This window comes from Cydia fagiglandana, chromosome 17, assembly GCF_963556715.1.
Source record: "Cydia fagiglandana chromosome 17, ilCydFagi1.1, whole genome shotgun sequence".
NCBI classification, from domain to species: Eukaryota; Metazoa; Arthropoda; class Insecta; order Lepidoptera; family Tortricidae; genus Cydia; species Cydia fagiglandana.
Window position 1 is genome coordinate 3,132,269 of NC_085948.1, and position 16,391 is coordinate 3,148,659.

The following is a 16,391-nucleotide window of genomic DNA, read 5'->3' on the forward strand; positions in this document are numbered from 1 at the left end:
TTCAATGGACGCCATCGCCACGCCATATCATTGTGATTGACGTTGCTTGTTACGCCTTAAACAAAACAAAATTCGCAATACATTGCGTCTTAGAATAAACTTTAAACTGTATTAAAAATCAAACCACAAGTTATTTTTAAAAGTCGCTGAACAAATGTTAGTCAGTATGAGGAGTAGGTACAGCCTACAGTTTAATTTTTTGCTCATATTACAGGCCACACCCGGTACCACCCCGGCCCCATTGACCACCCGGTGACCATTGTCAAGAGGGCGATGTTATTTTTATGTAGGGCTGATTTAGGGCTGATTTAGACGGCGCGCGAACTCGCATGCGATTTTAGTTACATTGCGGACTGTTGGTTAGGTAAGTTCAATTCAACCGACCGATCAAAAGCCGCAATGTAATGAATCTCGCATATTGCGAGTTCTCGCATCGTCTTCTAGTGTCCTGGGATGGAATCGAACCAGCGTCCTCCGTTTACGCGACAAATATTTGAACCGCTCGACCACCTGGGCTCGGTCGAAATTTCTAAAGTAAGTCGAAGGCTTGCAGAAAGTTTGTTCTTAGACTCCAAAATAAATCCAGTTTCTTTCAGGTCAAGGTCAAGGTCAGTTCAAGATGATTTAACTGAATATTATATTGTAAAAGTACCTTTTGCAATGTACCGTAAAATGGTCCTACTTTGCACCAATATTTGCTCCACTTAGAAAATTTTGAATTTTTTTTAAACTGTTTTTATTAAATATTCAGTCTAATTGAATATTAAGAAGGACATCTTATGTAACTATTTTATCGGTAAATCAACTTTATGAAATGTTGTTACATATAAAACGAATCTATGAATAAGGAGCCCAAGATACCCTATACACTAGATATATTTTGGGGTATTTTTGCTCCTACCTAGAGATTACTTGGGGGTGCAAAGTTACCCCATTGTGCGCCAAATTAATACCCCCACCAAAAAAGAGAGATTAATTTTATGACTAACGTAGCGATTCAATATATATATATATACAATTTTGTTTATCTGAGTATACAAAAAATATATATGTTGGAATATAATTAGACGTTAAGTCAATTTTTAGGGTTCCGTACCCAAAGGGTAAAACGGGACCCTATTACTAAGACTTCGCTGTCCGTCCGTCCGCCCGTCTGTCACCAGGCTGTATCTCACGAACCGTGATAGCTAGACAGTTGAAATTTTCACAGATGATGTATTTCTGTTGCCGCTATAACAACAAATACTAAAAACGGAATAAAATAAAGATTTAAATGGGGCTCCCATACAACAAACGTGATTTTTGACCAAAGTTAAGCAACGTCGGGAGTGGTCAGTATTAGGATGGGTGACCGTTTTTTTTTTGCTTTTTTTTTGTTTTTTTTTTTTTGCATTATGGTACGGAACCCTTCGTGCGCGAGTCCGACTCGCACTTGCCCGGTTTTTAAACGGAGCACAGTTACCCATCAAGGAGCAAAGTAGGGTCATTTTCCGGTAAGGACTGTAAACTGTAAAGAAGCAATCTATCTTCACCAGTTGTTTCATTCCGAGCAGTAAATCGTTCTAATCTCAAAAGACAATTAAGAATTAAGCATTAAACTGAGAGGCTGTAGAACCGAGATACAAGCGTTGGAACATTTTTCATAAAATCCTCCTAAGGCCCGAGGTCCTACCTATAGTACTTATTCAGTGAAATTTAAATCATATTCAATTGGAATACAGTCGCATTTGTTTTCTTTCGTTTAATTTTCAAGCAAAACCAAAATCAACTCTATTCCCTGCACTATAGGTTCAAATTTCATTGACCAATTCTGGATTTTTCATTTGTATGGCCGGTTAACTTGAGTTACCGAGGTTGCCTTCGGTTTAAAGCTCTGTGACCGGAAAACCAAGAAATGGTTACCTTTTCTATTAAAGACGTTATTTGAGGTTTTAGTATTTTGAGGGTTGCTGGTAATAAGAAAAATATCCGAAAAGGCGTAGTAACCGGTCAGATTAAACGGAGTTTAATAAATGCCTGGGCTTTGATTTAAATAATTCTAAAAGGGAAAACGGATGAGCTGACCACGGACAAATTTTCAGTGTGGACGGTGGCGTTATTTATACCGGGTGGGCCCTTTACACAAACAAATAATTATAACATATCGTAACTATGGGTTATCCGCACATGGTCTAGAACGCAAAATGACTAGTGTGTTGTTTTGCCTTAATCGCAATTAGTCTACATCGCAAACGGTCTAGAACGCAAAATGCCCGAATTATTTTTTCCGTTTTATCTTACCTTTATAGCGATGTCGACGGAGCCCCGCGGGGCTCCTATTCTGTGCTGTTTGGCCTTCGGCCATTTGAAGATACCTAACGAACCTAACCCATGTAAAATGTGGTGATATAAAAAGTGGGCATTTTGCGTTCTAGACCGTTTGCGATGTAGAATAATTGCGATTTAGGCAAAACAACATACTAGTCATTTTGCGTTCTAGACCATCTGCGGATAACCCGTAACTATGTACTTTGAAAAAAAACTCGTAACTTGTTCTGTTAATCAAAAGAAAAATGTGGTATGTAAATGTGGTGTATGCATCCCATACATCAGAGTTACTGCGTTTTAACTTTGAGTCAGTGCGAGATACGAGATTTTTTCAAAGTAGTGACGATATATTGTACTCCTAAAACTTTTGTATTAACAGCTTTTTACAAAGTTTTGAACGGTGCTCTAAAAATTATGGAGTTTTAGAAATTAACTATTATCTTCATTGTAATGTCGGCGGCCGATCGTAAAATCAGGCATATCGTGAAATTCCTCGGCATATCGTGAAACGTGAAAATCTTTGACTCGTTCCCTGAGTCTACGGAGCCCCGCCGCGCGGGGCTCCTATTTCTGGACAGTTTGCCCTTCGGGCATCTGAAGCAACCTAACGAACCTATCCTACCTATATATTGGATTATTGTGACAATCGTTAAAACATTACATAGGACCATTACGATCTGCCTGATCTTACGATCGGCCGCCGACAGTAATACTATCCTTGTAATTGATTGTTGCTACACACGCTATAACATACCACAATTCGCATTACATTGCGTCTTAGAATAAACTTGAAAGTGTAGGTAAAGCCTGACCAGGAATATATGATCACGTGCCATGTTGCGGAACTTCACTGGAACTATTTTTTTCATACTAACATGAGAATAACAGCGCCCTCTTGGCAGGCATAATTATAAAGCTCGATACTCGATTTTGGTAGAATTGGGCGCCAAAAGTGTGAAGTGACCATTTCACTTTACTACAAATCAAAACACAAGATATTTTATTCGGCATACGGTGGTATGTGATTCCTGTCCACTGTCTATTAAATAAAACCGGCCAAGTGCGAGTCGGACTCGCGTTCCAAGGGTTCCGTACATTACTTTTAAAAATGTATTTTTTTATGTGAGACGTGAGTGACATCTCTTTAAAAAATCCGTAGGGGTCGGATCAAAAACTAAGTAATTAAGTCCGACTCACGCTTGACTGTACATTTCTAATAGGTTTTCCTGTCATATGATGTATTTTTTTCAAAAATTTAGACCCAGTAGTTTCGGAGATGAAGGGGGGGGGGGGATGGTCATTTTTTGCCTATTCTCTTGAATTACTTCTAAACTGTTTATTCAAAAATTATAAAAAATATATATTTGAGATCCTTACAATAAGCTCTTTCATTTGATATGTAACATGATATAGTTTGAAAAACTTTATTTTTTAATTTTCTCATTTACCCCCCAAAAGTGGCCCCCATGTTTAAAATTCATTTGTTTACGTTACATGTCCGTATTTGGGTCACAAACTTACATATGTGTACCAAATTTCAACTTAATTGGTTCAGCAGTTCCGGAGAAAATCAGCTGTGACAGACGGACAGACAGACAGACAGACGCACGAGTGATCCTATAAGGGTTCCGTTTTTTCCTTTTGAGTTACGGAACCCTAAAAATTGCGTAATGGTTCCTCTACACGATGCGCTAACGCCGGCCACTCCAAGGGACGCATTTATGCGTTAGAGGGAGCAAGTGATATTACTATCTCATTCTACCGCATGGCTGCTGCGTCCCTTGGAGTGGCCGGCGCTGACCCATCGTGTAGAGGAGCCAGAATGCGTTTTTAATCGCCATGATGCCCATGATACAAAACATTCATCGTTGCAATCGACTTTCTTTTTAAAATTAACAAAAAGCCATTACCGTATTGGAAATAAAATATAACGATGTTATTTTGTCTGTACAGGTGTTTGCAACAGACCCGTTTTATCGTCTTTGTTCGCATTTGTTTTAGAGTTTGGTGTCAATACTCCAGTCAACGGAGCTTTAGTGCTCCGTACGAAACTTTGTTCACGGAGCACTTCTTGTAGGATCAATTAAGCTGATCTGATTTTTTGTGAGGCGGTCCAATTTTTTAAATTGTTCAGTCCTTCCTTCTTAGATGCCACTGTTGGCAGATGAACATGAGTTGTATTATGTTCAAAATATTCTTTATTCAAAGACCTTGCGAACACTTTTAACGGGAGCAATAAGTGCAATAAACTTAAACCTCCATTCACCATTAAATTCCATCAAATCTACCAAGAAATGTCACTGCCACAATGACATCTGTCAACGTCAGTATGACGGATCAGATGTCACCAACCTTTTTGTGATAATATAAAATATAATTATCTAACTGAAGGTAAAGAACGTACTTAATAAAATCCCTTTTTGTATGGAATATGGAAACTAAGTCAAAATATAGACTCCATTTTTTATAACTTTACTGAAACGCAGCCAACGACATTAATGCAGGGCTTTAGTTTAGATATTTTTTTATTTATATAGTAAATATTTACAGGGGAAGAGAAATATTCTAAGCTTCGTAAAAGCATAACTCACGTTCGCGGTACAAACTTAATACAGTATTAGTATCAACAAAAAGAAACAACACAAACTAAACGAAAAACTTAACAAGAAACAAAAACTTAACAAAGGAAATCACCACGACGGGATAGGAAAACATTCGAGCGCTCAAGACAGACGTCAGATGCCGAATGAAGTGACAACTTGACTTGACAACATGGTCTAATAAAACATGGTCTTCTCTTCCCAGAGTGACACAAGCCTACGTCACAATAACATGGCCGCTATATATAGCGCTATCGCATATTATCATATAGCGCTGTCGCATGATGACGTAGGCTTGTGTCAGTCAGGTGACCTAGAAAAGACGGGAAGAGAGTACCCGGCGGAGTATATTATTATACCATGCTTGACACACGTAAGTGTCATGGCCGCCATAAATCCATCATGGTACCCATAAGACCGTTTTACACTATCCTGTACTTGTCGTTTTCGAATTTACGTTTTAAGGTATAAAAATATACGCACATCGTAAGACGATAATGTTATTGTATTAAAACGGAATACCAAATGTTGTTTAGACCTGAAGTGTTACCAATTCAATACGAACTTTTCTACCTCAAAATAGTTATAATTCAATATTAATTAATGGGACAGCTTTTTTTAGAAGACTGATTATTTAAAATAAGCATTTAAATATTGTATTTAAAATTAATAGTAAATTATTTACTTATGTGCAATCTTCCGCCGATAATATATTTACTATTAATAAAACGTTTCATTTTACTGGCAACACAGTGGTAGATTTGATGGAATTTAATGGTGAATGGAGGTTTACACAGGGTTTATGGTAAACAAATGAGAGTTACAATTATGACCCTAGAGGATAATGACGCTGCAATATACTTAATTAAAAATAAATCAGTCAAGGCTGTCATACATTTTGATTCTACAACCTATCTCCGGCAGTCTTTTCATCGTTGGATTGATCATCGACATAACGTTTCGTTATACGAGTACATAACATAACTTTTCAATGTCAACGATGAAAAGACTGCCGGAGATAGGTTGTAGAATCTACATTTTAACTATGAAGATGTTTTTTTTTATTAGCCTATGTGTGTGTCCCCCTGCTGGGCAAAGGCCTCCCCTCTCCCTTTCCAGTCTTCCCTTACTTTAAATTATATTAACGGCCTCCTAGCCTATCTCGGTAGGAACCCTACTACGAGGTCCTGGGTTCGAATACTACTAAGGGTATCTATTTGTGTGTATCACAAAGACTTGGTCGTCCCATAGGCGTACCCACGGTGGGGCAGTTGCTCCACCCTGGTCTCTGACCATAAGGTAAGAATTTCTGTTTCAACCGTACCCTGTTACAATGTACCCAGCCCCCACTACTTCTGCCCCACCCGTTAAAAAATGCTATTTACGCCCATGGGTCGTCCTATAATATTAAATTAGAAAATACGAGTATTTGTGCTTCGTTGATCGGACTACGGCAGCAGGTAAGTACTGGATTATTGTATGTTGTGAATTTTTATATTTTGCGTGGCTATTTGCGTATCGGCGCTGACCAGCCGTTGTTGTTTTATGGTTTATTATTAAAAATTCAGGTTAGAGACATGACCACGAATAATTAGGTAATTGTTTTAATAAATCTGAGGATTTATTCGTAAATTATGTATAAAAATAAGTAAGTACAAAGTGGTTAGCTGCCATATTGCCTATTGTATACTAGTATCTTGTGTATTGGAGATACATTTTACACAAATTATTTCATTAAATAGAAAACACAGACCTACATGTAAAAAAATAACTTCAATGCCCTCTATAAAACTGACAATGTAGCTTTTTGAATAGAACTTTTTGTTGTTCTTTTTAAGTTTTAATTGTTTCATGGACCGAATAGCACAAATAAATGATAAACTTATACAGAAACCATATAATTCATTACTTACCTGGAGCACTTTATATTTAATTGTTATTTAACTCATTGCTTTACAAAAAAACTAAGTCTAGGAAAAAATAAGAGGTAGGTACATTTTTGTGGGCTTTAACTTCGAAATGAAATATTAATAAGTAAATACTTTTGCTCATAGGTACTTATATTTACATAGTCAGTTATTTTCACAGCAATGTGCTGCGCATTCATGCAACTTATTTCGCTTTTCTTTTTAATATCATACACACATTCAGTCAGTAAAGGAACGCAGAATCGATTTCGATTCAAAGATTGTCTAGGGTTGTCACTATAGAAGATTAGCTTTAATCGAATTTAAACTGTTGTGAGACATACTAACATTGAATAATTTTACGGTTCGACTCCCTTGTGTTAAGTCACTCGCGCGACATGTTTCGGAGAGCCTAGGTCTCCTTTCTCAAGCACTAACAGTGCGAGCAGCGTTCACGACGGCCGTCTATCGCGTATGCGGCGGCGGAAAACAAATGGCGCGCAGCGTGCGACGCGGCGAGCCGCAGTACGCGATACACGGCCGTCATGAACGCTGCTCGTACTGTCAGTGCTTGAGAAAGGAGACCTAGACTCTCCGAAACATGTCGCGCGAGTGACTTAAAACAAGTGAGTCTAAACCGTAAAAGTATACAAAATTAGATGTTTTGTGTAATTTTCTTAATTAAAGAACACTGTTACGTAATGGTAAAATGTCTTATATGTCAATGTCAATTAATAAGCAGGTAAGATACATAAGAAAAGTTTGTTTGAAAGAACGGAACCAATTATTCGACTTAAGGTATACTGTTAAATTATATACCAAATCCAAGTTATAAAAAAATTGCATCTTAAGCTGTTACAGACCGACTAAACAAAAGATTATATAATATGTCTGTCTGTTAACTACTCGTACTGTAGGTAAAAATAGCTTTTCTCGATTAAAATATAGCTAGCTATCTTAATTATAATGTTTAAAAACCGAATACAAGAAAGCGTATCACAATTTGTTGGACATATTTGTTGTAGTTTACTGGTGTTTAATTTTAAGTAAGTACCTAGAAATATAGACAGGAGAGGCCCGTTTTTGCACTTTAGTTTTTGTATATTTATTTTGACCTTATTGACTTTTAAATAGTTTGTATAACATATTTTTAATAGTTTGAAAATTCACGGAGCTCTAAACAAAAAGGGACAGCTTTTAGTTTAGGAATTTATGTTTGAAGTTTGAAGAGACAGAGACAACCCTAAAGTTGAAAACGAATGCTTCGGCTTGGAGCTATACAAATCCATTACTCGGTGTATTTACCCACCGAGCCAATAGTAGTGGCATTTACCTTGAATTATGACTTTATGAGAAAATACTTTCACTGAAGTGTTGGTTATTAATGTGGTTAGAAATGAGAAAATGATTTTCTTCGATAATAACTGAGTTAGAACCGGCATTGATGTGTTTACTAGGAAAAAAATATAAGGTAGGTATAGTCGTACGGTTTTAAAATGTCGGAATCCATTTGAGAGATTACCTGCCGATGAATGGCAAGGGGCCCACTGATTAACAGTCCGCCGGACGGTATCGGCCCGTCATTCAGAACAAAATTTTGACAGTTCCGAACAACTGACAGGCCGATACCGTCCGGCGGACTGTTAATCAGTGGGCCCCTTTATACCAAGCCGCTAATTACGTGTGCAAAATAAAAAGCAATAACGACAAAAGATTCCATACAGAAAACAAATTTATCGCTTAAAGAATTGAGTTAGAATTACAATAGAGGGTAGAGTCTGTTCGGAAAGAAAAGTCGTGGAATGTATTAGGCCTCATACATTCCATGACTCTCTTTCCGCACAGACACTAATAAGGCCGAGCTAAGGTACTTTATTTAGAAAATGATAAATAGTCGATTTACGGCCACTTGCACCATTCCACTAACCCGGTGTTAACCGGTTAAACCTGGAGTTACCATGGTTACCTTACCAGTACAATTTGACACTGGGTTGACGGTTAAACCGCTTAACTCCGGGTTAGTGGGGTGGTGCAAGTGGGCCTTAATCGATTTTTTTCCATTTTAATGAGAGGACAAAATGGTGTGTGCACTGCAGCACTGCATTCAACCCAATTGACTGGACTATGGGCTGATTTGAGGCCTGTGCACACCGGCTGCGTGTGCGTGACGTGCACGTGTGCGTGCGGAGTTGTAGTGTACAGGTCCTTATGAGAGACGGCACACCGCTTGCGTGACGTGTGCATGCACGTCACGCACACGCAAGCCGGTGTGCACAGGCCTTTAGACGGCGCGCGAACTCGCATGCGATTTTAGTGGACTGTGGATTACGTCCAATTCAACCGACCAATCGAAACCCGCAATTATGAAACTCGCATGCGAGTTCTCGCATCGTCTAAATGAGCAAAGAACACTCATCGAACGTGTCAAGTCGCTTCGGAACAAGGTCTTGAGCGCTTCAAGACCAAGCCACTTACACTCTTGAAAGACTCAGATACGGCACGCTATGGCGGACTCAATGTCATAGAATACCACTCAAAGACCGCTTTATGAAGCGGTAATGGCTCCTCTACACGATGGGCCAACGCCGGCCACTCCAAGGGACGCAGCCATGCGGTAGAATGAGATAGCAATTTAGAGTAGAATCATGTAGAGGAGCCATTACATTGTCAGGGCACTTGTAAGATGCCAAGTCGGTAAGGTTTCCGACTAGACCGGGCCGGGGCCGATCCACCGTCATATAAAATGACATGTCGGATGCCTCGAAACTGAGGAAAGTTGTACAGTCACCATCAGATATATCGGAGCGGCCAAGGTGTTCACAATATCTGAACACGCGCTCTAACGCCTTGACAATAGAGGCGTGTTCAGACATTTGTGAGCGCCTTGGCCGCTCCGATATATCTGATGGCGACTGTACCTAGGCTTGCTTAATACCTAATTCAGTTTCAGAAATTAAGTAACATCATTTAAGTATTAATTAGTAAAGTTATATTGTTTTTTGGCGTTCCCGAATTCGCATAACAAAATTATTTTCATTACTGAAAAGGTTCTATTATTGGACGAGTTGGCAGTAATTTTAGCAGTAAAAGCTGGAAACAATTGGAACTAGAGGTTATTCGAAAATGAGTATTTTAGTACCCAAGGGTCCAAAATACCTATTATTAGGAATTTGAAGGCTTTGAAGCTACGATCATAATAAATACCTACATTAAACCGGATATTTTATTACAAGTTTAGTGCAGATTACATTAAATAATCCCTTTATATTAATATAACTTACCAAACCCTTACAAATCTCTGTCAAATGTAAAAAAAAAATTGTCTCTTTCTAACAAACAAATGTCAAAATGACGGATAGGCACAAACAATTTTCAACGGTTTGTTAGATTTTACAAAAAAAACATGAAGAACGCCAGCAGTTAAAAGCCATTCGCGATGGCGATGGCTAAAGACAGCAGCACTACCATTCATTTTATTATGGAAATTGTCAATAACGCCGACGCGTTTGTACTAGTAAGTAGTAGTGCAGCTGCAGTCAGAAATGGAATGTTAGTAATGTTACCCTTTATATATTGTGATCTAAGTAGAAATCATTTCCCAATCTTTATTTACAAACCAAATAACGGTAGCGCGATGTAGAAATCGCCGCGCTCGGTCCACCGCACCATCTAGCGTGATATTCGGTAGGGATGTAACTTTAGCGACAAGGTCAAATCGATAGGGACCCACGATACGATACCGATACCGATTTTTGAAGTAAATAATCCGCGATACCGATACAGATACCGATATCAATGGCACAGTAGTTAGCTAATAGATATAGGTAACAAATAAGGAATTATATACTTATTATGCATAAAACACACATATGTATTGATAGACACTCGATTTTGTGAAGTGTGAAAAACTGTAACACTAATAAAGAAAAATGCCAAATCAAAATCAAAGAAAACATTTATTTGTTATGGAAACAAAGTGTATTCAAATTATTAGCAGCGTCATTCGTTTCGCGCGCTTTTCAAACTGTAATATCGGCTGAATTTAAATCGGCGATGCCGATATATCGGTCTGTCGATTATATCGACCGATATATCGTATCGTATCGGTATCGTTACATCCCTAATATTCGGTAAACCTTTTTGTTTAAACGTACTCACAACGTACTCAAGGACGCAAATAGATCCGGCCAAAACTCACAAAATGCCAATTTCATAAATAATCTGTCCATATTCTAACATTTTCCACTTTTTACGAGTTTTTATACTGGATACACTTCTATAAAATACATTAAAAAATCCTCGTCTCGTTAAAACGAGTTCAAAGATATGCCATATTTAATCCTATTCCTTATGTTGCCTTCCGCACTTCCTCGCCTTCCTGCTTCTCTGATCAGGAATAGGATACGATACATAATAGCTATCTTATTTCCTTTTTTATATTTTACCGCACTGACCTCTAAAGTGTTGGCCTTAAGAATCATACAAATTACATGAAATTAGGGGTCAGACTTAATGTGGTCAACTGGTCACCGATCTTATGCGATCGGTCGTCGGGAATATCATCCGCGAACCTATCGGCATCCAGAAGTAATAAAACCAAACTGCCTTTATAATCTGTAACGATCTTAAGACATATTCACAATCGATTAGAATCTGAACTCTAAATCCACGCTACAAAGTAGCTTTTTGAGTGACGCAGTACACTCTGTTATGACTTTTTGAAATAGCGCCGTAATCGTTGCCGATTTTCAGATTATCCGATAAGCGAGTTGCGGAGCTTAAAAATTGAACTTTAAGTTGATTACGTAAGATCTAGTTTTGAATGTCATGATTTGTTAAGATATGAGTTTGTGAAAGTTGTTTTTTTAAAGTGGGCTCGAGGACTCTTAACCCTCTAGCTGTTTATAGCACATGTTGCGAACGCAACCTTTATTTGTATAATACAGTAACTAAACGCAGCCGTCGGGCTCGGCTAGTATTTGGAAGCTTTTTCTAAAGCACCAATAGGAGCGCTCCACATATTATGTATCGCGGCCAATTAGAGGCACCCAAATCTAAACCACCATTTTGTACTTTCAAAATTAGCCAAATCACTCTTGCATCAGCCTCCATACAATCACCACACCACTTTACATATAACCGTTTAGTCAAGGAACCCTTGTAAAACCAGTACCTATTGAAATTATAATAGTTTACTTCAAATCGAAGCTTTTTATTTGAGTCGTCGAGATCCTGACCTGCACGGCGGCTACAGCACATAAACTGAATAACTTTTGTTACAGTTCAATTATTACCTACTTTAATCGGAGGAATTATTGAATTTTTACTGCTTTGAAGTGACTGGGTTTAATATTGTTTAGCGAATAGAATCCTGAATTTTATTGAACTTATTGCCTCATGGAATTCTCTACCAGTCAACCATAACCAACCACGTTTAGCCTGACTATGGGTACTGTGTAAAAAGTAACAGTGGACCAACGTCTTTGATTCCGACTCCGCACAAGAACACAATAGGGTTGTCATTGTCACAGACTTTCACACAACTGCTCAAAAAATTGCACATTTCAAATAAGACATGCTAGCCCTCTAAGTAGTACCGAGCTACTAACAATGGGGATGTATGCAGCTTGGGTGCGCGTGACCCACTCGCCCCTAGCACCCCGCACGATAGCCCTGTCTAGAGGGCTTCGTCGAATGACTGTATTGTTTTATAAACTTTGATACGTGGATGATTAGATTTTGAATAGATTTCATAGTTTTCATATATCTGTCGACGGCCGATCGTAAGATCAGGCAGATCGTAATGTTCCTGTGTAATGTTTTGACTATAGTCACATTAAACCAATATATACTTATAGGCAGGATAGGTTCGTTAGGGTGCTTCAGATGCCCGAAGGGCAAACTGTCCAGAAATAGGAGCCCCGCGTAGCGCATACAAGGCATATTTATTCTGTGGCCAAGACTCATATTGAGTCATCGCGCCAGCCGAGTAAGTAGTAAGTACCTACTAAAATAATCCATTACTATTATGCCACAAAGAATCTCATTAGTAAATTCTCTGAACTAATTACAATATAAAGAGGCGATAAATAAACCTAATAAAAATGGTAATCAATATTTAGGCAGGGTTAGTCTTATTGTTCTGTTCTAATTTGCATATAGGAATGTGTACACAATAATTTGGAATTTTATTTATACTTTTAATTACTACCCGTTAAATATTGCAGAATGAATTATTATACTGCAAAACGTAATTCAAGACCAAAAAAAGTTACTATCCGTTAAATATTGCAGAATTTTATTATAATTATTAAAACGTAACTCAAGACCAAAAAAAGTAAGACAATGTTGCCACTGCAATAATTTGTTTGTAAAATTTTAAATTCTTTTTGATAAATAATCACGCTAAGATAATTTATTCATTAGTAATTTTACTCATACTATTTAAAAAAGTACTTTTATTTACATATTTGGACATAAATACAAGACGCGATAGTAAGAAAGTGGCATCATTTCTTACTTTTTTGGTCTTGAATAACGTTTTGCAGTTACAACGCTCAGCGAAACCAATAATAAACAAGAATTTGACACTATTCGTAGGATGTCAGATAAAACCTATGCTGGCGACATCTGTACAAGTCCATTCCTAATGATAATGTCACAATTTTGACATTTAGATTTAGACAGCCCTATACAATTCCTTTTTAATTTCAGTCTCGCTCGTCTAACATATTAGTGAATATAAGTTGGTCAAACCAAATTTGTCAGTAAATAAGAACAAAAAAACTATAAGTACTCTTCTTTTTCTTTTGGGTGCTAGTACTAGTGTAAGACAAAGAAAGTACAATTCTCTCTGCCTATGTTTGAAATGAGGCAGTCCTTAGACAAACTATATCATATTTTCACAAACACTGAAAAGCAATGAAAACTTTACAAATGGTACTCGTTATCAACGGAGTTTTTATTTGGCAATACCATAAACAAAACTAAATACTGTAGAAGACCGTTGCTTACATGTGAACACATCTTTAGAATATGTGTACCTTTACACGCGGCACAAATTTAATACAACTTTAGATTCGCGGCTGACACCGAACCTTAAGGTCTAAACTAGTCTAAAATAAAACAGAATATGTACAAAAATATAGATTAAAAATAAAAGCAAACGTTATATGTATAACCGATGCAGACGCAGACATAATCGCGCGTAACACGTATTAAACGAGAAGAAATAGGAATAGCGCATAGAGATATAAATACTCCTTGCACCGGACGACTGGCCGCCGCGACGCATCGCCAGTTAAAAATACCGACAGACAGGTCAATGACGTTCAACCTGTTATCGCACAAATAAAACATCAAAATCAACCAAATAAAATGGACATTAATGAACAAACATTCAAGGATGAATTCAGCAAGTTTATCTCCAGTCTACAGAAACTCCTGCCCAAGAAAAAAGATTTCATCAACATCGAACCGTTGAAACCCAAAGTGATAAGACTCGCAGACGTTCACAATGAAGCTAAGAGTGTCTTCCCAAAGTGCTTCATCGGTACCAAGCTCGTCATCATGAGGGAAATCCTGGACAGAGTCAAGCTCCTCCAACAGTATAACTACGGAAGATCCAAGGAATCTTACAAGTGCTACGACCTATTTATCCACAAAGAAATGGAGCCTAAATCGCCTCAAGAAGGATTGATAGTCGACTGGACCGGCTCTGCAACAGCTACGTACAACGAAAGCTTCGAGGGGTACGATATGCGTCTAATCTCCAAAATAAAGGACTTGATTTCATCAGAAAATGAGATTACGCTCGAGAAATGTGGCGAGAAAACAATCGCATCTGTATCCTGCACAATGAAAGATGTGGACCCGAATACGGTGCAGTTGATCGCTCATTGGATGTATCAAATAGTACCAGAGTTAACCATTGGCACTGAACTTGGTATCCAACCGATGATCTATCCGCCTGCACCGACGGTTTCAATCAGTGCGAGGTATGAAAAGCCATCATTCACGCTTTCTGGTACGCTCAGCCGTTTAGGTTTCCAAGGATGTTTATTCAAGCAAATTGATTCGAATCTCCGGATAGCCACAATAGTGAACGAGAGTCCGAAAGGCCCGGCGACTGTAGGAATCGCATTGTCTAAGAAGTACGTCAATGGGAGCTACGTGAAGATATTCGTGGATTCTCAGCGTTGCGGTGGCTTCACAGTTCAAAAAGACGTGCTTTTCCATGACCCTCCGAATGAATTAAGAGTAGTGAGCCTGATTGCAAGCGTTCTTCTAGACCGACAAAGAAGATTACGCCTCGGCTTTGGTTTCAACCTCGACTTCTAATAACCCAGTGTGTTTTTTCTAGCATTATTTATTTGTATATAAGTATACATGTTTTAACTATCAATTTATTGTGCGGTCTTTAGTGAGCTTAAATTTACAAACACGAAGACTTAGAATGTTGATAAATCTCATATCGTGTTTTTACATTCATTATGATTTGATTTCTAGAATTAAAATCAATAAAAATAGTGTTCGTCATATTACTTACTTAATTTCAGTTCCGTAAAACCCTACTCTATAAGTTCGTTTTGTTTAGCATTAGAAATAAGGTAAACAATCTTGATGTGTCTTTTAATTGAAAAACACATTTTAAAAATAAGTTACGGCAAATATGTAACAATTATGAATCTAATACGATCATTTATATTCTTCTGCTTTCATAAGTAATAGTTTTTGAATTTTAAAAAGCGTTTTTCAATTAAAAGACATGTCAAAATCGCTTACCTTCTTGCAAGTTCTTTCTAATGCTAAAAAAAACGAACTATAGTCCAAAGGCTCCCAGTCCCAACTAAGTCCAAAATTAACTCAAATATGTATTATCGTTCAGATATGACTTTCTTCAATTTGAAATTCGTAGTGCTAAGGCAAAAATACATATTTTCATACATGGAAGATATATCTCTGACAAAACCCTAACGAACAATGGTATACCAATTTATATTGATACTTAGTTATGCATTGAATTTGTGGACTATAGTTGTAGTACTTGACTGTTTAATTTACTCTATCACTACATCTTATATAGTTAAACAAAGTTCCCCGCCGTGTCTGTCTGTTTGTTCGCGATAAACTCAAAAAATACTCAACGGATTTTCATGCGGTTGTCGCCTATCAATAGAGTGATTCTTGAGGAAGGTTTAGGTGTATAATTTGCTAACCCGTGCGAAGCCGGGGCGGGTCGCTAGTTATAAATACACTGCTAGTGCTACTATATTGTATTGTATGATACAGTTATAACATGTAAACTCTAATATCACTAAGGCCCACTTGCACCATCCCACTAACCCGGGGTTAAGCGGTTTAACCGTCAACCCAGTGTCAAATTGTTCTGGTAACCATGGTAACTCCAGGTTGAACCGGTTAACCCCGGGTTAGTATAATGGTGCAATTGGGCCTAAGAACATTAGATTCCAAGTATAATTTGACATCCATTCCCGAACCCATTGACTCTCGCCACAGAATAATTAATAGTACTACCCAGTGAACGCATATATTTAGTATGGAAACCGCCTTTAGG

General features: G+C 37.8%; 2 protein-coding genes and 2 long non-coding RNA genes across 5 annotated transcripts in view; 2 read left to right on the forward strand and 2 right to left on the reverse strand.

The window, feature by feature from the left end:
• Positions 1 to 1,810, reverse strand: part of LOC134673006 (uncharacterized) — a 92,728-nt gene extending 90,918 nt beyond the window's left edge. The window contains exon 1 of the long non-coding RNA XR_010099401.1: positions 1,770 to 1,810. This is a non-coding gene — a long non-coding RNA (uncharacterized LOC134673006). The remainder of the gene's footprint in view (positions 1 to 1,769) is intronic.
• Positions 1 to 16,391, forward strand: part of LOC134673004 (uncharacterized) — a 503,466-nt gene that overhangs the window by 213,072 nt on the left and 274,003 nt on the right. The window lies entirely within an intron of this gene.
• Positions 1 to 16,391, reverse strand: part of LOC134672975 (uncharacterized) — a 234,413-nt gene that overhangs the window by 90,918 nt on the left and 127,104 nt on the right. The gene's annotated exons all lie outside the window — the stretch shown is intronic.
• Positions 14,092 to 15,352, forward strand: LOC134672824 (mitochondrial import receptor subunit TOM40 homolog). The gene has a single exon (XM_063530780.1). It carries the CDS (start codon positions 14,192 to 14,194, stop codon positions 15,152 to 15,154), a length of 963 nt encoding a protein of 320 aa, XP_063386850.1. The 5' UTR covers positions 14,092 to 14,191; the 3' UTR covers positions 15,155 to 15,352.